We start from the raw sequence: 24,957 nt of genomic DNA, 5'->3' as shown, positions 1-24,957 counted from the left end.
ATTTGACTTTTCTAACATTATTAAAGTACTTTTTTTAGTGATTTTTGTTTGTTTACCAGAATCACTTATTTTTCACTTAAGGTCTTTTAAAATCTAGATACTAAATTTGTATCACACTACTCTAATTACTAGTAAGCTGGACTTAATCATTCTTTAAAAATATGTTTATCTGCATTATAAATTTGAAATTCCTTTCCTATTTTTCTCATTTAAATCCTATACCTCTTTCAAGGCACAGTGAAAGACCCATCTCCATAATGACTAATTTCTGTTTACAATAGATTAATTTTCACATTCTGAAATTTGTATCACACTAACTACTATATTAAACACTCTATTTTAGGTTTTTTACCTTCCCAAAGAGTCAAAAGACCCCAGAGAGCATTCTTTTTTTTTTTTTTTAAATAATAATACATGCTCAATGTAGTCATTTTTAAAAAATATCTTTTTATTGATTTCAGAGAGGAAGGAAGAGGGAGAGAGAGAGATAGAAACATCAATGATGAGAGAGAATCATTGACTGGCTTGCCTCCTAGAGATCGAGCCCATAACCTGGGCATGTGCCCTTGGCTGAAATCGAACCTGGGACCTTTCAGTCCACATGCTGATGCTCTATCCACTGAACCAAACGAGCTAGGGCCCAGAGACCATTCTTTATTATGTACCCCACACACAAAGCCTGAACAATGCTGGCATAGGGTAGACACCTTAATGATTATGGGCCTGCAACTTTAGGTTACATACATGAATTAGCGAGCTGGGTGAAAGAACAAAGTTTGTGAAAATTATGAAGACTAGTTTTCTAAAACATTTCAAGCGTCTATAAGTATATGAAACCCATGCTCTTATTACTAAAGTGCACCTAGATATCTATAGTAAAGAAAATGTTTAAATTAATATAAATCTATCTGTAAATAGCTAATTTTTAAATCTTTTTATGTTTTAATGTTTTTATTGATTTTTAGAGAGAGGGGGAGAGGGAAACATCACTGTGAGAGATAAACATTGATCCGCTGCTTCCTGCATGCCCCCTACAGGGCATAGAGCCCACAACCCAGGCAAGTGCCCTGACCAGGAACTGAACTGGCCTGGGATGACGTCCAACCAACTGAGCACACAGGTAAAGGCTTAAATGTTTTTTTAAAAAAACATGTTGAAGTATGTGGAGAAATTACACACATAAAGGTTACTAAATCCTAATGAAAAAGAAGTTTAAATAATATTATTATTTTACATCTCCAGTTCTAGGCAACATTTAGAGCATAGTCATCTTTAGCAGTTTAAATTATGTTTTAAGTGTTTTTCAAAAAATACTTTAAATAAGCTTTTTAATAAACTAGTTTAATAAACCATTTTTAAAATATTTTTTATTGATTTCAGAGAGGAAGGGAGAGGGAGAGGGAGAGAGATAGAAACATCAATGATGAGAGTGAATCATTGATTGGCTGCCTCCTGCACAGCCCCCACTGGGGATTGAGCCCACAACCCCAGCCTGTACCCTGACCAGGAATTGGAATGTGACCTGGTTCATAGGTCAATACTCAACCACTGAGCCACGCCAGCTGGGCTAATAAACATTTAAAAGTTAACACCGACAATAGGCAATAAAAAAGATTGCTTTATTAAAGTCAAGAAAAATTTCTTGATGATTCCAAATTTTTGCAAAACAGGTGCCACACGTCACTTTCCACTTTAGTGTTTAATGGAAAGAAGCAAACATTGAGAAAGTATGCAGACAAAAGGACTTTAATCATAAAAGCAAATCCCTAGGTGATGTTTACAGAATATAAGGTCAACTGAATCACACAGTTAATAACTGTTTATAGTATTATCAAGAAAATATTCCATGCTATGATCAGGATGCTGTGTTTACAAATGTAAAGATGAAAGCAAAAGGCACTGAAACTGTGTTTAGAAACGAGGATATTTAAATTCCAGAAAACTGAAGTACTGTTGTAATATTAAAATATATAATCCAAAGTCCGACAAATAAATGAAAATCTAGACTCCCCAAAATTGAATATTCTAAACTTGGGTCAACTAGGTTTAGCTACCTACTGTCAACTTCTAAAGATGGTCCTGTTTAGATCACAAAAAGATAACGCAAACTGATGTGACACCACATGTATGATGCTTTATTTTTTCTAATGGATTTTTTTAAATTACATTTTTGAGAGATGTCTACCCAATTTCTCCACATACACACACAAAAAAATGATTCCTATTGAAAAACAGGAATGAAAACATATGGTCAGGTTCTTAGGTGTTACAGAGCCAATTAATATACTTTAAAAAAGGAAAACCTAAAAATAGAAGATGAACACCAACTTATCCTCATAATTAAAGTTAAATTCCAAGCAATATATTCCATAACCTAGCAACACACCCATACACAAAATCTCTCCACCATTAAATTTAAAAAACAAAATAGGAATACCAATGAGCTACATTCTTAGATGGACAAAAACTAAACTTTGTAAAGATCAAGACATAATGGTCTTGCCCTGGCTGGTGTGGCTGTTGGCTGGAGTGTCTGCAATACGCAAAAGGTGGTGGGTTCAGTTCCTGGTTGGAGCACACACCTGGGTTGCGGGTTGGATTCCTAGTCAGGGAGTGTGCAACATGTGAGGGAGACAAACCAATAGATGTTTCTCTCTCACAATGATGTTTCTCTTTCTCTCCCCTCCCCGCCCCCCAAAAAAATCAATTTAAAAATTTAGAAATATTTTTTAAAAGAATTATGGTGACAATGTTATATACTCTGAATTTCAATTTCTACTAAATATCTTCCTCTATAAATTTCAATAACATTTTTTAAAATGAAAGCAGAAGTATTTCTTGGGAACAGGTGGGGAATTAACACCTAAAAATAAAAACACTTTCTTTTTATTTTAAACTATCTACCTTAATGTGGCAAACAAAAATATTAAAATGTAAAGTCATTGGATTTTTACTAATATAACTTTCATGTGAAATCCCAGGTAATTTTAAATATTTAATGCTACCAAAATATTTCTCACTTCTTATTAGATACTTAAAAAACTTCAAATGAGATTCAGAAATTAAAATATCACACACTAACCTGGTAATAAGGTAACATTATTTAAGCAAATATAAAACACAACATTTGAAGGGCAAGATAACAGAGACAATGAAGTTCAGCAGACAATATTTGCTACAAAAGAGCTCCAAAAAACTGCCATATATCTCCAAAGCAGACTTGAGCTCTCCACCTGTAAAATACTTTTTAGGTAATCAAGGTTACATCCAGAGTCTAACCAGGGAAGCACTCCAGTTTAATGAAAATAAATAGCTTTTCTGTCAAATGATCCAAGTTTAATTCTTACTTAGCTCTGCCACTTACTAACTGTGTGATCTTGGAAATGCACTTCAGTTTTCTAAACTTTTGTTAAAACGCGAATAAAAATAATGATATCCACACCACCCATCTCACAGGACTCCTTTCCCCTTAAAATAACTATTGTAAAAGGAAACCATCTATCTATAATAATAAAAGCATAATATGCTAATTAGACTGGACATCCTTCCAAAGCCAGGGCTGCGAGGGAAGCCTGGGTCCCGGGTGCCTGGTGGCAGCCGGAGGAAGCCCGGGTCCCGGGTGCCAGAGGGAAGCCAGTGCCAGCAGCCAGGGGAAGGAAGGCCTACTCTTTCACGAATTTTGTGCATCAGGCCTCTAGTCCTATACAATAAAAGGCTAATATGCAAATTGTCCCCTCAGGAGTTCGATGGACCAGGAGTTCAACCAGGAGTTTGACCACTTGCTATGATGTGTGTTGACCACCAGGGGGCGGCGCAGAATGAAGGAAGGCCCTGACTGGCAGCCGGCAGCCGCCAGCAGGAAGGCCCTGATTGGCCCTGATCGCTGGCCAGGCCTAGGGACCCTACCCATACACAAATCTCACACACTGGGCCTCTAGTCTATACTAATAAAAGGGTAATATGCTAATTAGACCGGGAGACCTTCAGGGAGACCTTCTGGACAAAGCCATGGTGGCGGGGCCGAGGCAGAGGCGGTTAGGGGCGAGCAGGACAGCATGGGTGAGCAGGCCGGCGGAGGGGGGGGGGCAGTTGGGGGCGATCAGACTGGTAGGGGGGGGCCAGTTGGGTGCAAGCAGGCCAGCAGGGGTGGACAGTTGGGGGCGAGCAGGCCGTCAGGGGGGGAAGTTGGGGGCAATCAGGCCGGCGGGGGAGGGGGGGTAGTTCGGGGCGATCAGGCCAGCAGGCACACTGGTTAGGGGCAATCAGGTAGGCAGGCGAGCGGTTAGGAGCCAGCGGTCCCAGATTGCGAGAGGGATGTCCGACTGCCGGTTTAGGCCCGATCCCTGTGGGTGGGATCGGGCCTAAACCGGCAGTCGGACATTCCCTGAGGGGTTCCAGATTGCAGAGGGTGCCAGCCAAGCTGAGGGACACCCCCCCACCCCCCCACCCCCCGTGCACAAATCTTGTGCACCGGGCCACTAGTGTGTGTGTGTGTGTATAAATAAATAAAAGGCTAATATGCTTAGCATCCCACCGGTCGCTATGACACACACTGACCACTAGGGGGAAGATGCTCAATGCAGGAGCTGCCAAACTGCAGTGACTTGGCAGCAGAGGTTCTCGGGTGACACACCCCGAAACCAGAGAGGAGGGAGCCTGATTCCTTGCGGGACCGCACAATTCCACCTTCGGCCATGGGTTACGTTGTTGCTGGGGCACTGTCGAACCTGAAGCTGGTTTACTGCACTCTTGCGTTTGCGTTCCACACCCTGTACGACAGCAACTTTGCAGAGTGCCCTCTTGCACTCTGGGACCCTTCGGGGGATGTCAGAAAGCCAGTTTCGGCCCGACCCCTATAGCCCAGGCCGCGGGACCCCACCTGCCAGAGGGAGCCCACTCACTCCGCAGATGCCGGGAAGGGGCCCCAGGAGGTTGGCTCTAGGGTGTGTCTGGCCTGTCTCGCCCAGTCCCACCCTGCAGGCCACCTTCTAATTCATTTCCTTTCAATGTGCACGAATCCGTGTACCGGGTCACTAGTGTATAATAAGGTGCCATGCGCCCTGGTCGGTGTAATTCAGTTGGTTGGAGCGTGGCTCCATGCACCTTGCCTTTTTGATTCCCAGTTCTCTCATACATTGATTTCTTTCTCTCTCTCTCCCTTCCCCTCTCTCTCAAATAAGTAGAGCATATCCTCATGTGAGGATTTTAAAAAATGTAATAAAAAAATAGTATCATGCACAAATGCTAGTTAAGTGTATTCATTTCTTTATAAACAACAAATATTTACTTAAATTCTAAGCTAGGCACTGCACTAACAGCCAGCCAACCAACCATGGTTGTAGCTGTTTAGAGCCTTAAAGTCTGGTGGCAATATGGATATAAATTATAACAATATACTCTATGTACTACATAAAAGAATGAATAATATGCTCTGGACACATAAAGGAAGATGTACCGATGTTGCCTGTAGGATTCAAGGGAGATTTCAGATAATGTCAAAACTGCACATTGAATAGAAAAGAAAAACACACACACACACACAAATTTGTCAGACTAAGGGAAAAGGAAGTCCAATTCCACACAAAAGGAAACAACTTATGTAGAATCACAAAGGCAGTCAAGAGCCCAACTTGTTTAGGGAAGTGCTAATAGTTCAACATTGCTATTATGGAGGGGGCGGGGGGGAGATGGTAGTTCATAAGAATATAGGAGAAAAGAATGTTAGAAAAAAAGAACAGAGGCAGGAAAAGCAATTAAATTTTCTTTGCAATGGTCTATATGAGATATCTATATGTGAGGATGACTGAATAACTAAAGTGGAGAATAAAGTAAAAGAGATTGACTTTTTGAGAAGAAGATGTGAAGACAGGTTTTGTAACTATGTTTAAGGTACTTAAATCATCTAGGAGGAGATTATGTGCAGTAAACACAGATTTAGAGATAAAAAAATGGATCAAGGCTTGAAATTCAGATTTGTAAGTTTTCAGCATTAATGGAACTGAGGAGTGGTAACACTTTACCTGAAAGAATTAAATTGCCTTTCCCATTTTATAGGCTCAAAATGTAGTCTACTCCATTAGGGCCAAAAAAAAAGGACAATTTAATATGGTTAAATTACAATTAAATCAGTAATCTAAATGAGATTTCCATTTCTGAAGCTTGTTTAGTCCCATTATTTGTCGTTATTCATGTTATGAGTGATCTTTTATATTACCATGGTTCCAACAGTGTCCAGTGTCTCCCAGATATCCTCTTCATTATCTATAATTCCCAAAGCTACCTGCACTAATCTATACCAGAAGCATCCTCCAGATCAGGATAACCTTTTTACAAATCAAAATTAATGAAACAGTTACTATGAATGTATCTTAAGTTTTAGGGTATATAAAAATATCAATCTTAAAATATGGTCCCTGTCTTTAAAATAACTACAATTCTAGCTTGAGTGAAAATGCAAGAACACAAGTAATAAGATCAGTGTTAAGGTGACAATTTTATCATTAATATAATAATTTCACCCAGTACAAATATCAAAGAGGCAATACCTCTCTACCATTTAACCTATACACATAGAGCTTTGGAGAAATTTAATTTTGCTTTTAATGGCAGTTTTATGAAAAAACACTAGATGGCGATATTGCCTTCCAAAATGTTCTCAAAGAGTTATTTTGATCAGTTAATTTTTAGAACCATAAAAGATGTTTTTCAATACCTTATAAATAAGGATTTTAGAGATTTTAAATCCTTCACCTTAAAGTTGAGAACAATGAGGTCTAGAGAGATTAAGTGACTTACCCAATATTCCACAACTGGTTAAACAGCAATGCCAGGACTAGAGCCTACAGGTTTTATGTTACTTGCATTAAAAAAGTAAATGTGCTAAATTATAGTTTTTTCTATAGAAAATGAAATTAATTTCAACTTATATGGAAAGCACATACTTTTTTATATGGGACAATCACATAAAATGAAGAGATATTACATCATTTGGAAAAGCACTGGAGCAACTTAGTAAAATAAAAACTCGAAAGAGGGTCACAGGAAAAGTTGGACTTAAAAAGCTACTAAAAATAATTAATCAAATGAAGTAATTAGGGGGAACCTCTGTTCTCAAGATCTGTATTTCTCAATGCCAAATAAAATAAAATATGAATAACTAATGTTCAAAATGAGAAAATAATTCTTTAAGTTTTTAAAGGAATTGTTTTCCTTCTCATTTTAATATAGTAGTTCTTATTTTTTCTTATATTGCAGTACACACAGCGGAGATCCATTTTGTTCACACCCACTCAATGTTCAATTCTTCCATATTAGCTGTAACTCCATCCAGTTTTCCTCAAACTCAAAAAAGATATCCAAAAGTACAAGAGTGAGAAGATGTGGTTGATGCTATTAGAGTGATAAGCTCAAATCTGCTCTATTTTTAAACAAATAAACCCTATAATAATTTCTTGAATCCTTTAGTTATTCTGTCTATTGCTAATTACTTAGAAAATATTTCAAAGTAATATTTTCTTTGATTTGACATTTGGATGGATAGAAATTATGGTCAAGCCCTACCTTTCTGTTTATAATAAAAAAATATGAACGAAAAATCATTTGCTGTATGTTTAGTTCAATATCTGGAAAACTTGGGACAACACAGTACAATCTGTTAAAGGCAGGTTTCAGTATGTTAGAAATCAGTTATTAAACTTTACTGGAACTATATATATATATCTCAAAATCATCCCATTAAAATAATCCTACTTCTCTGATTTTAAAGAAATTGAAAGTATTCAAATTTGAAAAAGGTAAGTTTTAAAGGAATATATAAACTCCTGAAGGATATGATCTTTACTTATGAGACAAAATGAAACACCAAATTTTTATCTTAAAATTTGATTAAGCAGAAAAATCCAGTATACATTATATAAAAATGCAAAGATTTTAAAATTTCCTACTTCTCTAAGCTCAAAATTCCTGTATTACTTCAGCAGGGCAATGAGGACCATGGCTCAGTGAACATACCACACTCATGGCACACCCAACATTACATTTTAAAAGTTTTGATAGATAAAATTTGGCTTTAAAATCAGATTTCCTGCCCTAACTGGTTTGGCTCAGTGGATAGAGCGTCGGCCTGCAGACTGAGGGGTCCCAGGTTCGATTCCAGTCAAGGGCATGTACCTTGGTTGCAGGCACATTCCCCGTAGGGGGTGTGAAGGAGGCAGCTGATTGATGTTTCTCTCTCATCGATGTTTCTAACTCTCTATCCCTCTCCCTTCATCTCTGTAAAAAATCAATAAAATACATTTTTTTAAAATCACATTTCCTGGAACATATCTATTCCAATGTGAACAACTATCTGCATAAAAAGAAACTGAGATGGGAAATGGTAATTTAGATGTCCTCCGTCTACACTGACACCTAACATATAAACAAGAAAAAGTGAATTATATTCAAGTATGACACATACTGTATTATGAAAGAATGATCTAATTACAGTGAAATCTCAATTAACCAGCTAAGCACATAGACGCCTTAATTAAGTAGAATTTCCCCCTAAAGAACAAGCACTGAAATTTAGTCATTCAAAAAACATACTTCAAGTGAAGTGTTGGATTAAGTACACATTTAGACCAATTCATTTTTTTCCCTTCAATTTCTACCATGAGGCACTATTATATATGAAGGAAAGAATAAAAAATTGGGAGTTGGAAACCCTGAACTATATATACACTCTTAACTCTGCCAACAACGTATTTTTTTATATTTAAAGTCACTCAACCCTTTCTGGATCTCAGTTTTCTCAAATGCAAAATGAGAATTATAGCTTTTAAGCTCTAGAATAATTTTAAACTTAAAATAAAAACCAACCGTACATTATTAAAATAAAATATTAATTAAAAGTGTAGTGGGTAAAACAAAAGCAAAAAAAGGCTGTGGCTAAAGTAGGTAGAGGGGACTGTAACCATGTTCACAATAACCCATCCACACCACAGTTTCTGAGGGTTTTAACGGAACTGAAATGGATCCAAAACACACCATTTAACAACCTCTTGAACCGTAAACAATGAAAATAACTTTCAGAATGATGTCATGGGCACTGCAAGATTAGAAAATAAACAGATTTTTTTCACTCTAAAAAATTCAAACAAAACCGGATTTTTTTTCAACTAATCTGAAACTTGCAAAAACTCAGTGAAAGTAAATACCTATTTTTAAGAATTCTAATGAACTAATATTTCATTATATTAAAAGTTACACTAAAGAAATTACAGAGTTGCCATACATAAAGAATGTTAGAATTAAATATGTATTTAAAAATAAAGAAATTATACTGTCTGACGAAAGAAATGGGCTAAACTAGAGCTTTATAAACTCAGTTAATTCCATAGTTTGTTTATATAAAATAAACTACTTTGCAAAAAATGTTTTATAATTCCATACTAGTTCTAATAAAACAACTCATATTTCACTACCACCAGGTATAAAAAAGTACCAAAGCAGGATATACATGCCAACTTTTACCAGAGAAACTCCACACAAAGAAGTTACTAGTATACACTGAACTTCTTCACAAGTTTGCTTAAATAAAAGGCTCTAAGGAGCTTAAAACAAACAAATACAATTATAGATATAAATATAATTTTAAAAAAAGAAGTTCAAAGTAATAATTAAAACAAAATGTATAGGTTTAAACATGCAATATAAAAAGCATATACTAGGATTTTCCATTAAACACAAAAATTACAAATGTCTTAATGAGTATAAATTTCTAAAAAATTCCTAAGTTCACTGAATTACAACTGAAATATGGGAAGGCTTCCTGAATAATCAATGGAAAACTCACAGGAGAGAACCCTGACACCCAAGGACCAAAGGTGGAGACCACATAGAGACTGGTGGGAGAGGCGTGGGCATGAAAGGGCTGGATGGGCACCCACAGATGGCAACTGAAGCCCCGGAGAGATATCTCAGCTTTTGGGGGGTGTCACTGAGAATGCTGGGATCTAATTCCGAAGCTGGGCTCCCCAGCAGAGAGCACCAAACTAAGGAGGGTACTCACATAACATTTAGCTATGAAAAGCATTGGGGTGCTGTCTGCCAGGGACACCCTCTTGAAGGGCCAACACACAAAAATTCCCTGTGAAGCCACCCACCTTGTGCTCTGGCAGAGGGAGGGTGAAGTGGATTGGAGCTGTGACAGCAGAACCCAGGACTGGGGACTGGGTGGGATGGGGGGTAGAGCTCAGAAGGCAGACACCCAAGTTTCCTGGGCTGAGTCATTCCCTTACACAGAGGAGGACATCTTTCCCACACAGACATCTGCCTTGCCTGGGGGGAAGACAGTCAACACACCCTATTGGAAAACACCTTGCCCTGAGGCTACTTAAGAGATTAAAAGTAACAATTAGCCTCCAGGCAGAAGCAACTGCCCCACCCTGTTAAAAAAACAAAACTCTCCCTACACTGAGGACGGTTGCCTGGGGGCAATTCAAGTCAGAATACTATCAGTCTGTAGACAGAGGTGGTCTCTGGAGGCTTTGTGTCTTTGCCTGATCCAATTAGTAAGAAACAGCCTTTAACAACTGTCCTGCACTAGAGATTGAGAGGTGTAGAGGATCTACCTAATACATAGTGACAAACCCAAACAGACAACCAAAATGAGGAAACAAAGAACCCCCAAATGAAAGAACTAGCGAATTCTCCAGAAGAAGAGATAAATGAGGCAGAGATAAGAAATTTATCTGAAACAGAGTTCAGAGTAATGATGGTAAAAATGATCAAAAGTATGAAAAAAGGTACAGTAACTATGAAAAAAGAACCGTCTGAGATAAAGAATGACATAACACAAATAAAGAACACATTGGAAGGAATACACAGCAGATTAGGGGAAGCTGAGGATCAAATCAGTGAATTACAAGACAGAGTTGAAAGTATCACTTAATTAGAGAACCAAAAAGAAAAAACAATTAAAAAACAGGAGGACAGCTTAAGGGAGCTGTGGGACAATGTGAAACAAATGTAACAATATTAGAATAGTAGGTGTGCCAGAAGAGGCAGAAAGGGATAGAGAAGGTGTTTGAAGAAATAATGGTAGAAAACTTCCCTAACCTGGTAAAGGAAAAAGTCACACAAGTTCAGGAGGCACAGAGAACCCCAAACAAGAAGAACCCGAACAGACCCATGCCCAGACACATCATAATTAAAATGCCAAAAATTAAAGACAAAAAGAGAATTTTAAAGGCAGCAAGAGAAAAGAAAACTGTTACCTACAAATGAGTTCACATAAGGCTGACACCTGATTTCTCATCATAAACTCTACAGTCCAGAAGGGAATAGCATGAAGTACTAAAGGTAACGGAAAGCAAGGATCTGAGACCAAGGTTACTATATCCAGCAAGGCTATCATTCAAAATAGACGGTCAACTAAAGACCTTCCCAGACAAAAAAAAGGCTAAAGGAGTTCATCACCACCAAGCCAGCATTACAAGAAATGCTAAAGGGGTTGCTGTAAGGGATTGCAGAGAAGAAGAAAACAGAGAGAGAAACCTAGCCATACAGAATTAAAATGGTTATTAATAAGTACCTCTCAATAATAATCCTAAGTGTAAATGGATTAAATGCTCCAGTAAAAAGGGGTAGGATAGCTGAATGGATACAAACTATATGCTGTCTACAAGAGACCTACCTCAAAACAAAAGACATGCACAGGATGAAAGTGAAGGGATGGAAAAAATTTTCCATGCAAATAGAAAAGAAAAAAAAGCTGGAGTAGCAATATTCATATCCAACAAAATAGACTTTAAAATGAAGGCCATCACAAGAGACAACAAAGGTCACTACATAATACTAAAGGGACCCATCCAACAAGAGGATATAACCCTGGTAAACATTTATTCACCCAATATAGGTGCACCTAAATATATTAAAAAAAAACTTCTAGAGGACTTTAATGGAGAGACTGACAACAATACAATCATAATGGGAGTGGGGTGGGGGTGGGGGGGGGCAATGGTAAGATATGTACACATATAATACCTTAATAAAAAAATAAAAATAAAATAAAATAAAAAATAAAAAACAATACAGTCATAGTAGGGGACTTTAACACCCATCTGACTTCCCTGGACAGATCTTCCAGACAAAAACTTAAACAAGGAAAAAGAGACTCTAAAGGACACACTGGATCAGATAGATTCAATAGACATTTATAAAACATTTCACCTCAACACAGCAGAATATATATTCTTCTAAAGTGCATATGGATCATTCACAAAGATAGACCACATGTTAGGACACAAAACAAATCTCTGTAAGTTCAAGAAGATTGAAATCATATTACGCATCTTCTCAGATCACAGTGGAATGATATCAGAAATCAACTACAGTAAAAAATCCCAAAAACATTCAAATACATGGAGGCTAAATAGCATGTTATTAAACAATGAATGGGTTATCAACGAGATCAAAAAAGCAATCAAAAACTTCCTGGAAACAAATGAAAATAAACACAAAACAACCCCAAATCTCTGGGACACAGCAAAAGCAGTCCTGAGAGTGAAGTATACATAGCACTACAGCCATACCTCAAAAAACAAGAAAAATCAGCAATAAATTATTTAACCCTACAACTTAAAGAACTAGAAAGAGAACAACAAGAAAAGCCCAGAATAAACAGAAGGAAGGAAATGATTAAGATTACAGCAGAAATAACATGGAGACTAAAAAACAATACAAAAAAAATAAATAAATGAAACCAAGAGCTGGTTCTTTGAAAGGATAAACAAAATTGATAAACCATTAGCCAGACTCATCAAGAAACAAATAAATAAAATCAGAAACAAAAGTGGAGAAGTAACCACGGACACCACAGAAATAGAAAGGATTGTAAGAAAATACTATGAATAATTATATGCCAACAAGCTGGACAATGTGGATGAAATAGACAAATTCCTAGAAAATTACAATCTCCCAAAACTGAATCAGGAAGAAACAAAAAACCTGAATAGGCCAATAACAACCGATGCAATAGAAGCAGTAATAAAAATTAAAAAAAAACTCCCACCAAACAAAAGCCCAGGTCCGGACAGCTTCACAGGAGAGTTTATCCAAACATTCAAAGAAGAAATAACAACTATACTCCCCAAACTATGTCAGAAAATTCAAGAGGAAGGAACACTTCCAAACTCTTTTTATGAGGCCAGCATTATTCTAATTCCAAAACCAGATAAAGACACTATGAAGAAAGAGAGTTACAGGCCAATATCCCTGATGAAAATAGATGCTAAAATCATAAACAAAATATTAGCAAATCGCATCCCGCAATATAGATCATACACCATGATCAAGTGGGATTTATTCCAGGAATGCAAGGCTGGTACAATATTTGCAAATCAATTTCACATAAACGAATTGAAAGACAAAAATCACAGGATCATATCAATAGATGCAGAAAAAGCATTCAACAAAATCCAACACCCATTTTTGATAAAAACTCTCAGCAAAGTTGGAATAGAGGGAGCATATCTTAACATGATAAAGGCCATATATGACAAACCTACAGCCAACATCATACTTAATGGGCAAAAACTAAAAACATTTCCTCTAAGAACAGGAACAAGACAGTGATGCCCACTGTTACCACTGCTGTTTGACATAGTACTGGAAATGCTAGCCATAGCGATCAGACAAGAAGAAGAAATAAAAGGCATCCAAATTGGAAATGAAGAAGTAAAATTGTCATTATTCGCAGATGACATGATATTCTACATAGAAAAATCCCAAAGACTCCATTAAAAAACTACTAGAATAAATGAATTCGGCAATGTAGCAGGATACAAAATCAAGGCCCAGAAATCTATGACTATTTTATATACCAACTAGAGGCCCAGCACACACGAAATTGTGCACAAGTAGCTCGCTTCCACTTGCCTCAGATGGCCACCCCACCCATCGCCACTTGTAGCTCGCGCCCTCGCCCTCCGCGCTCATAGCTGTCAGCCACAAGTAGCTCTATGCCCCACCCTTCACCGCTCATAGCTCGCGCCCCGCCCCACCTGCCACAAAAGCCGCTGCTCACGGGCCGTGGGGAGGGACCTAGAGGTGCTCAATGCACCTCCTGGTGACCGGTCTTTGGTCCTTATGGCTTTACAACCACTGGGTATTTAATGTATAGATAATGAAATCACAGAAAGAGAAACTAAAAAAAAAAAAACAATCCCATTTACCATTGCACCGAAAAAATTAAGATACCTAGGAATAAATTTAACTAAGGAAGTAAAAGACCTATACTCGGAAAACTACAAGACTTTGAAAAAAAGAGGTAGAGGAAGACATAGACAAATGGAAGAATATACCGTGTTCTTAGATTGGTAGAATCAACACCACTAAAATGTCCATACTACCCAAAGCAATCTATAGATTCAATGCAATCCCCATTAAAATACCAATAGCATTACTTCACAGACCTAGAACAAATTCTCCAAAAATTCATCTGGAATAAAAAGACCCCGAATAGCTGCAGCAACCCTGAGAAAGAACAACAAAGTTGGAGGGATTACAATACCAGAATATCAAGCTATATTACAAAGCCACGGTTCTCAAAACTGCCTGGTATAGGCACAAAAACAGACATATAGACCAGTGGAACAGAGAACTCAGAAATTAACACAAGCCAGTATGCTCAATTAATATTTGACAGAGGAGGCAAGAGCATACAATGGAGTCAAGATAAGTCTTTTCAATAAATGGTGCTGGGAAAATTGAACAAGTACATGCAAAAAAATGAAACTAGACCACCAACCTACACCATACACAAAAATAAACTCAAAATGGATAAAGGACTTAAACGTAAGACGGGAAACCATAAAAATCTTAGAAGAAGCCATAGGCAGCAAAATAGCAGACATTTTTCATAGCAATATATTTAACAATACAACTCGCTCCTAGGGCAATGGAAACTAAAGAGAAAATAAACAAATGGGACTACATCAAAATAAAAAGCTTCTGCAAAGCAAAAGAAACCATCAACAAAACAACAAGAAAGCCCACTCTATGGGAGAACATATTTGCCAATGTTATCTCTGGTAAGGGATTAATCTCCAAAATTTATAGAGAATTCATACTACTTTAAAAAAGGAAGATAAAAAATCCAAACAAAAAATGGGCAAAGGACCTAAATAGACACTTTTTGAAACAGGACCACCAGAAAAAAGGCCGAGAGATATATGAAAACATGCTCAAAGTCACTAATCATCTGAGAGATGCAAATCAAAATGACAATGAGGTACCATCTCACACCTGTCAGAATAGCTACCATCAACAACTCAACAAACGACAAGTGCTGGAGAGAATGCGGAGAAAAAGGAACCCTCGTGCACTTTTGGTGGGACTGCAGACTGGTGCAGCCACTGTGGAAAACAGTATGGAGTTTCCTCAAAAAAATAAAAATGGAACTACCATTTGACCCAATAATCCCATTTCTAGGAATATATCCCAAGAAATCAGAAACAATCAGAAAGAACATATGCACCCCTATGTTCAGAGCAGCACAATTTACAATAGCTTAGCATTTGGAAACAGCCTAAGTGCCCATCAGCAGATGAGTGGATTAGAAAACTGTGGTACCTCTGTACAATGGAATACTACGCTGCTATAAAAAAGAAGGAACTCTTACCATTTGCAACAGCATGGATGGACCTGGAGAGCATCATGCTAAGTGAAATAAGCCAGTCGGAGAAAGACAAATATCATATGATCTCACTCATTTGTGGATTATAATGAACAACATAAACTGATGAACAAAAATAGAGCCAGAGGGGAAAAAAATATTCTAGAATATAATAGAAGTAATCTGTTATTTGCAGATTTTTAATATTTCCTACAACTTTTGTGATATCATATTGTTAGTACAGTTTTAGTAACATTATTATACTTAAAATCCTTTTATTCTTGAAATATTAATGTCTATTGCATAATTATTATGTGTAACATAATTTTTCTTGAATAATTGGTGTTTATTGCATGTAACATTATATTTAAAATTGTTTTTCTTGAGATATTATTTATTGCATGTAACATTATACTTAATATCGTTTTTCTTGAAATATTAAGGTTTATTGCATGTAACATTATTTTTTAAATATATTTTATTGATTTTTTACGGAGAGGAAGGGAGAGGGATAGAGAGTCAGAAACATTGATGAGAGAAACATCGATCAGCTGCCTCCTGCACACCCCCCACTGGGCATGAGCCTGCAACCAAGGCACATGCCCCTGACCAGAATCGAACCCGGGACCCTTCAGTCCACAGGCGGAGGCTCTATCCACTGAATCAAACTGGCCAGGGCTTCATGTAACAGTTATTATATTTAAAATCATTTTTCTAGAAATAAAAAAAAAAAAAACTGAAAAAAAATTCCTAAGTTCACTTAAGTTACATTTACAATGGCACATTTTAAAAGAAATTATATTTACCTCTGTGTTAAAAACACAATTATTTTAAAATTAAGATAAATATGTAAAATTCTGTAATTAAAATAGTCAACCCAATTATGGTATAAAGTTTTATTACCCCATTTATTAAACTACAAAAAGTAAATTTCCTTTTTCTTAAAAACAAACAATCAATAAGATATTCTTACATAGCTTCTAAAACTGGTCTCTAATGTCTATAATATTCATTTAAAGTTCTCTTACCTTTCTTCTGAGCTATACAATCGAGCGAGTCCAAAATCTGCAAGTTTTATCTGCCCTCTGGTGGAAGTAAAACAAAATGAATAAAAGATATTATTCTATTTTGAAGTGGTCATACAAAATCATGTTCTTAGAACTAATAAAAAATATATAAACTTTAACTTTGATCACACTGCAGTACTCAAGGTACTATAGGTATAGGAAAGTAGATAAACTCGGGATAAAATAAGGTAAAAAATTTTTCTTTGGAGAAGTTCAGATAATACCATAATACTATTAACTATTTTTATTATTATTACTATTATTATATTAGTACTAATATAACAGTATTTCAGCACTATTTAGTTGCTATTTAGAAAAGTACACTTCAAAGAAAATTACACAAAATGGGTTAATTTCTACTACTTAGTAATAAGACAAATTACTTGTTCAAGTCAATAATGTTCAAGATCTAAATCACATTGTTTTAAATTTAAATTGATTTTCCTGTTCTTAGAGGGGTGAGGTGCCTGGAACACTTTATACTAACTAAAATCAGGACCAGACATGCGTCACTTAAACTAACAAATAATACCAATTACAATAAACTTATCAGGAGTTCAGGTTATGCTGTCAGTAAAATATTCAATATAAGCTTTGTGTGTGTGTGTGTGTGTGTGTGTGTGTGTATGCACTTCAAAAAGTCCACTTTAAAACTTCCAGTCAAAGGAGGCTATTAGTAAAGTATTTGGAATAAAAAATTATACGCAAATTTTCAACTGTGTGTGTGTGGGTGGGGGAGGTTGGCACCATAGCCCTTCAGTTGTTCAAGGGTCAACTGTAATCTAAATTTAAAATCCTTTAAACAAAATCAAGGTATATATTATATAACACTCACTTTGAACATAGTTATGTCATACCTATTATTTAGAAGAATATTTGAACATTTAATATCCCTATGCAAAAAGTTCTTCTTATGACAATAATCCAGACCTTCCATGAGCTGTCTCATAAATGACTTTATGTGATTTTCATTAAAATGAACCAAGCCTGATTCCAGTAGTCCCATCAGATCATGGTCCATATATTCAAATACCAGATAAAATGCACCTAAGAACAAGAACAATTAAAACATTAAAGATTTTTATTCTTACAACTTTTCTATAGGTTCAAAAAATTTTTAAATTCTATAGTGAAAACTAATCCTTTCCTTGAAAAGAAGTGTTACTTTATCACTTTGATAATGTTCATCTTTCTCTCTGAATTTACTATCAATAAATACATCCCAAGGCCACATTTAACCCAGTTTTTGTCTCGTAAACAAAACTCTTACTATATATATATAATCAACCCTGTTGATTTTCACATAGCACAGTTTCTGGGTATAATTAATGTAAAATAAATTAACTGTTTTACATATCGAACAAATTGTCTCTCAGCAAAAAGGGAATAAAATCAGTACAGCTCATTAAAGACAATATGAAGGTGGCAAAAGAGTTGTTTTTAATTTTTTTTAAATATATTTTATTGATTTTTTACAGAGAGGAAGGGAGAGGGATAGAGAGTTAGAAACATCGATGAGAGAGAAACATCGATCAGCTGCCTCCTGCACACCCCCTACTGGGGATGTGCCCGCAACCAAGGTACATGCCCTTAACCGGAATCGAACCTGGGACCTTTCAGTCCAGAGGCCGACGCTCTATCCACTGAGCCAAACCGGTTTCAGTTGTTTTTAATTTTTAAAAAAATCTGAGCTCAACTGGACTTTAGATGACTCCCTTTAAACCTTCTACATATAATTTCATTCTATCTATACAGCACCAGAACATTTGAAAGCATACAAATTACAACTTTATATTATAAAGCCAGCTTAATCCTACCAAAACATAACATAACACATACACAACTGTACTTATGAGATTCAAAAATCCTAAGTGAAACTTGCATAAATTGAACCCAAAGCTGTATCAAAAAATATCCCAATTAAGTAGAGTTTAATTTAGCAATTCAAGAATGGAAAAGCAGATAAAATTTAATACATCTATTTGTCAAAGGAAAAAAATATCAATATGTCAAAAAAAGGCATCTGAAGAAAGTTCACAATCAGTTTCTAATTAAAAACAAACTTAATGACTGTCTAAAAATCCAAAAGAATAAAAAGAAAGTTACAGAAAACCATACAAAAAGCAAAGGACTTCCATATATGCCAGCAACAATTCATTAGAAAACAAAATTTAAATGACTCCATAATAGAAAAAAATTATATTACAAATTACTAGGAATAAATTTTAATAAGAATTAAACAAAAACCAGAGTACCAGCCAAAATATTTCTGATGATAAACATTTGCTCTACCATAAATTAATATGACCTACCATCCTACATAATAAAATGGTAATATGTAAATTACCATCACTCCGCTACGCCCACGATTGGGCCAGCAGGAGGCGCAGGGGGCGGGACTCAGGGTGGCCGGGGTAGCTGATTGGGCCAGCAGGACGCTGAGCTCGCGGCGCCAGTGGCGCCGCGAGCTCAGCGTCTGTGCCATGGCTGCCGGAGGCTTTCGGAAGGCCTGGGGCACCGGCGGACAGCCGGCCAGGTCCCCCGCGATCAAAGGCCAAAGCGGGGGACCTGGCCAGCTGTCTGCTCCGGCGCAAGGCCTTTCGAAAGCCTCCGCATCGCCGGAGGCTTTCGGAAGGCCTGGGGCACCTGCGGACAGCCAGCCCGCTGGTGCACCAGGTGCATGATTAAATCATGCACTGGGCCTCTAGTACTATTATAACAGACAGAACAGTGTAATATACTGAGTGGCCAGATTATTATGATTTCTGAACGCATAATAATCTGGCCACTCAGTGTATGTATGTATGTATGTGTATGTATTAATTTGTGCATGGGTGGGGTCCAGCCTGGCCAGGGGGAGGGGACATGGGCAGTTGGTCAGCCTGCCTGCTGGTTGAACTCCTGGTCGAGGGGACAATTTTCATATTAGCCTTTTATTATATAGGATATACACTGAGTGACCAGATTATTATGCGTTCAGAGATCATAATAACCTGGCCAATCAGTGTATAATAAACACCAGAAAACAAACCCCAAATACACAGGGTGTTCCAAAAAAATGTATACACATAACTTTGAATAATTATAAAGGCGTTGTTTATTAAAATACATTTCATTTTCAAAACTGAGCTATTAGCTGTTAAAGTGTGTATACGTTTTTTGAGGATACCCTGTATATCTAATAATTACTAAAACATTTTAAGTCAGTGAACAAAAATAGAAATTCTAAGATAGAATCAAAAGGATATGCTAGAAACCAAAAACAGCATAACAGAAGTAAAGAATGCCTTGACAGGCTCATTAGTTTGAAGGATATGGCCTAGCAAAGAATAAGTGAGTTCGAAGATAGGTTAATAGAAATTTTCAAAACAAAAATGCAAAGGAAAAGACAGAATATCCCAAAACTGTGGACAATTACAAAAAGTGTTAACATATGTGTAATGGGAATACAAGAAACAACAGAAAAAGAGAGAATGGAAAACAAGAAATATGTAAAATAAAAATGACTGAAATTTCCCCAAATTAATAAAATACCTGAAAACCACAGATCCAGGAAACTAGGGAGGGCATTAAGAGGAACAGCAAAACTGCTGAGAATCAAAGACAAAAAGAAAACCTTGACAGAAGCTAGAGGGAAAAAACATCCTATATACTAAAGAGGTAATATGCAAATAGACCCTCATGCCCTCGCATCACAAGATGGCCGCCCCCATGTCGTCAAAAGATGGGCACCCCCATGTCATCACAACACGGCCGCCACAATATGGCCACCCTCGTGTCATCACAAGATGGCCACCCCACATCATCACAAGATGGCTGTCCCCACGTTGTCACAAGATGGCCAGCAGGGGAGGCAAGTTGGGGACCAGGCCTGCAGGGGAGGGCAGTTGGGGGTGATCAGGCCTTCAGGGAAGCAGTTAGGTGTCAATCAGGCCAGCATGGCAGCGGTTAAGGGGCTATCAGGCTGGCAGGCAGAGTGGTTAGGGTAATCAGGCAGCCAGGCAGATGAGTGGTTAGGAGCCAGAAGTCCCGGATTGTGAGAGGGAACTAAACCGGCAGTTGGACATCCCTCAAGGGGTCCCAGATTGGAGAGGGTGCAGGCTGGGCTGAGGGAAACCCCCGCCCCCAGTGCATGAATTTCATGCACCAGGCCTCTAGTCTTACCTATAAAATCGTATTCAAAGTTAAAAATTATAACTGATTTATCTTAAGAAACCCTGAATAAAAAAAGAGTGGAATGAAATATTTAAAGTGTTGAAAGAAAAATCCACCAACCTAATATTGCCTATTCCATATCCAGCAAAATTATTTTTCAAAAGTGACAGAGAAATAAGAACATTCTCAAAAAAAAGGAAGAAATTTGTCACCAGATCTGCTTTGCCCAAGGCCAAAAAAATCTTCAGAAAGAAGGAAAATGATACAAGATAGGAACTCGGATCCACATAAAGAAAGGAAGAACATTAGAAAGTAATAAAGGTAAAATAAAATCTTTATTTTTATTAATTGATCTGTTTGTTCAAAATAACAGCAATAATGTTTCCTATGACTAGCTGTGAATGAATAATAATAATGTTATAACAAATGGGAGCGAGGAACTGGGAATACTCTGTTATGAGGTACCTATACTACCTATAAAGTAGTATAATGTTATTTTTAAATTATAAATGTATTCTGTGAACATAAGCACAACTACTATAGATAACTTAAAAAATAAGCCTTTGTTGATATGCTAAGAAAAGGAGGAAAAAATGGAATCATATGAAAAGCTTAATGAAGGCCAGGAAAGGCAGAAAAAGAGTGGAAGGGGGCGGGGGGGACAACAAATAGAAAATAATAAATATGGAAGATATTAATCTAACTATGTCAATAATCACCTTCCATACCAATGGTCTAAATATACCAATTAAAACATAGAGACTGGTAAAGTGGGTAAGAAAAATAAGACCCAACTACATATTTCCTACAAAACATACACTTTAAATAGAGAGAGCCCTGCAGTGGTCACCAACTGGTGGTCCATGAGGTCCGAAAAGTTGGTGACCGCTGAAGAACATCCTCCCATACACCAAAAGGTTATGGGTTTGATTCTCGGTCAGGACACATACCTAGATTGACCAGATTTAAGAGCAAGGAAAGTTATCAGGAATAAAGGGGTCAATTCTTCAAGAACATATAATAACCTTTACTGTGTTCATTCCTTACAAAAGGCTGCCAAAATACATCAGGGAAAAAAACTGAAAGCATTACACTGGTATATAAATATTACGTGTATATGGTACTTCATCCAACAATAACAAAATACGTATTCTTCTCATATTCACATGAACCATTCACCAATACAGAGCATACTCAGGACCATAAAACACACGTAAACCAATTTAAAAGAAATCATACAAAGTATGCCAATGAAATAAAACTAAAAATCAGTAACAGGAAGATAGCTGAAAAACCAAAAAAACTCAGAGTTAAAAAAAATAAAAACTTTTAAATAACACCTGGGTTAAAGATGAAGTCTAAAAAGAAGCTTTAAAATATTTTGAAGTAAATTAAAATAAAAACAACTAAAATATGTGGGATACAGCAAAGCTAGTACTCCTTAGAGAGAGATTATGGCACTAAATAAATGTATTAGAAAAGATGATCTAGTATCAACAACCTAACTATCCACTTTAGGAATCTAGAGAAAGAGCAAATTAAATTTATAAGTAAGCAGAAAAGTAGAAATACAGTTAAACCTTGGTTCTCGAACATCTCCCCACCTTGAACAATTCGGTTCTCAACCAAGTTGTTCACAGAAAAAAATGTCATTAGACATGTACTGTATATAAGAAAGGTTAAAACGGAATCATTTGTGTGTCTAGAACAGATTAATTCATTTATTTATTTTAAATCTTTATTGTTGGAGAGTATTACAGATGTCCCCCACTCCCACCCCCAGTGCCCACCGCCACCTTATTCCAGCCCCATCCCAGGCCAATTTACATTTCAAATAGGAAAAATTGATTTACCTTTCGAACAAATCACTTCTCAAACAGCCTTCGGAATGAAAGAAGTTCGAGAACCGAGGTTTTGCAGTAATAAATATCAGAACTTTAAATCAATGATATTGAAAACAGGAACTCAACAGAGGGGGGGGGGGGGGGAATAAACAAAACTAAAAGCTGATTCTTTGCAAAGATCAATAAAACTGGTAAAGTTTTAGCCAGGTTAAGGTGCTAATTACTAATATGAGAAATGAAATCACTAATATCAGGTCATCACTATTGCTCCGAGGAACATTAAAAGGATGATAAAGGAATATGCGAACAACTAGACGTACATAAATTTGACGAAATAGATCAATACCTTGAAAGCCATAATCTACCAAAACTAAAAGGAGAAATAGATCATCTCAATAGGCCTATAACTCTTGCAGAAAATTTATCAATACTTAATAACTCTCCAAAACAGGAAGCACCAGGCTCAGATGGATTTACTGGTGAAATTTAAGGATGAAATTATACCAATTCTTTACAATCTCTTCCAGAAAATACGAGACCACTTCCCAACTCATTCTATGAGGCCAGCATTATTTTAATACCAAAATCAAACAAAGACATTACAAGAATGTAAAACTAAAAAGCAGTCTCTCATGAACATATATGTAAAAATCCTCAACAAAATATAAACAAACTGTATCCAACAATGTATAAAAAGAATTATAAACCATGACAAGTGAGAGTCATTCCATGTATGCAAGGCAAAATTCAATTAATGTAAGCCATTACATTAAACAAGAACAAAAAAACAACAACAACACATATATGATCATAGCAATAGATGCAAAAAAGTATTTGAAAAAATTTGGCAAGCATTCATGATTAAAAAAAAAAAAATTCTCCCCCCCCTCCCACCGACACACACAAAAACTAAGAAGAACTTCCTGAACTTGATAAAGAATATATGCAACCTACAGCTAACATCATTTTTAATAGTGAGAGAACTTCCAATAATATCAATGAGCTAAGGATATCCCCTCTCACAACTTCTATTCATCATTGTATTGTAAAACCCAGCTAATGCAGTAAGTCAAGAAAAGAAAGTAAAAGATGTATAGATTAGCAAGGAAGAAATGAAATGCTTTTGTTCAAAAATCACACAATTGTCTATGTACAAAATCTCAGAGTAAACAAAAAAGTCCTGGAACTAATAAGCAATTACAATAAGATTGCAAGGTACAGAGATAATATGCAAAAGGTAATTGCTTTCCCACAATCCAGGACTGCTGGCTCCCAAATGCTCGCCTGCCTGCCTTCCTGATTGCCCCTAACCGCTTCTGCCTGCCAGCCTGATCAGCCCCTAACCACTCCCCTGCCAGCCTGTTTGCCCCTAATTGCCCTCCCCTGCAGGCCTGGTCACCCCTAACTGCCCTTCCCTGCAGGCCCGGGTCCCTCCCAACTGCCCTTCCCTGCAGGCCTGGTCACCCCAACTTCCCTCCCCTGTTGGCTTGGTCACTCCTAACTGCCCTCCCCTGCAGGCTTGATTGCCCCCAACTGCCCTCCTTTGCAGGCCCGGGTCCCTCCCAACTGCCCTTCCCTGCAGGCCTGGTCACCCCAACTTCCCTCCCCTGTCGGCTTGGTCACCCCTAACTGCCCTCCCCTGCAGGCTTGATCACCCCCAACTGCCCTCCTTTGCAGGCCTGGTCCCTGCCAACTGCCCTCCCCTGATGGCCACCTTGTGGTCATCTTGTGTCCACATGGGGGCAGCCATCTTTGACCACATGGGGGCAGCCATCTTGTGTGTTGGAGTGATGGTCAATCTGCATATTAATCTTTTATTAGATAGGATAGAGGCCTGGTGCATGGGTCGGGGCCAGCTGGTTTGCCCTGAAGGGTGTCCCGGATCAGGGTGGGGGTTCCCTTGGGGTGTGGGACAGCCTGGGCGAGGGGCCTGTGGTGGTTTGCAGGCCAGCCACGCCCCCTGGTGACCCAAATGGAGGCCCTGGTATCTGGGGTTTATTTATCTTCTATAATTGAAACTTTGTAGCCTGGAGCAGAGCCAAGCCTTCTGCTTGCTCTGTGGTGGCAGCTATTTCTGTTGGGACTTATGTATCTTCTATAATTGAAACTTTGTAGCCTTAAGTGGAGGCTTAGGCTGGCCAGGGTGTGCGGAAAGTTTGGCTTCCTCCATTGCCGGGGGCAACCCTAGCCTCCTGCTCTTTCCAGCTCAGTGGCTGCCGCCATTTCTGTTTGG

At 37.5% G+C, this 24,957-nt stretch overlaps 1 protein-coding gene across 2 annotated transcripts in view; it reads right to left on the bottom strand.

Moving 5' to 3' along the window:
- CDK13 (cyclin dependent kinase 13) overlaps positions 1–24,957 on the bottom strand; it is a gene marked incomplete at its 5' end in the record, with an annotated part of 123,146 nt that overhangs the window by 39,463 nt on the left and 58,726 nt on the right. For both annotated transcript variants that reach the window (XM_079786516.1, XM_079786517.1), the window contains 2 exons: positions 16,687–16,743; positions 17,583–17,772. In XM_079786516.1, coding sequence (XP_079642642.1) covers positions 16,687–16,743; positions 17,583–17,772 — 247 coding nt within the window. The remainder of the gene's footprint in view (positions 1–16,686; positions 16,744–17,582; positions 17,773–24,957) is intronic.

This window comes from Cnephaeus nilssonii, assembly GCF_951640355.1.
Source record: "Cnephaeus nilssonii genome assembly, chromosome: 12".
Lineage (NCBI taxonomy): Eukaryota > Metazoa > Chordata > Mammalia > Chiroptera > Vespertilionidae > Cnephaeus > Cnephaeus nilssonii.
Note: the sequence above shows the minus strand (reverse complement) of the source record. Positions and strands in the feature narration are given on the sequence as shown.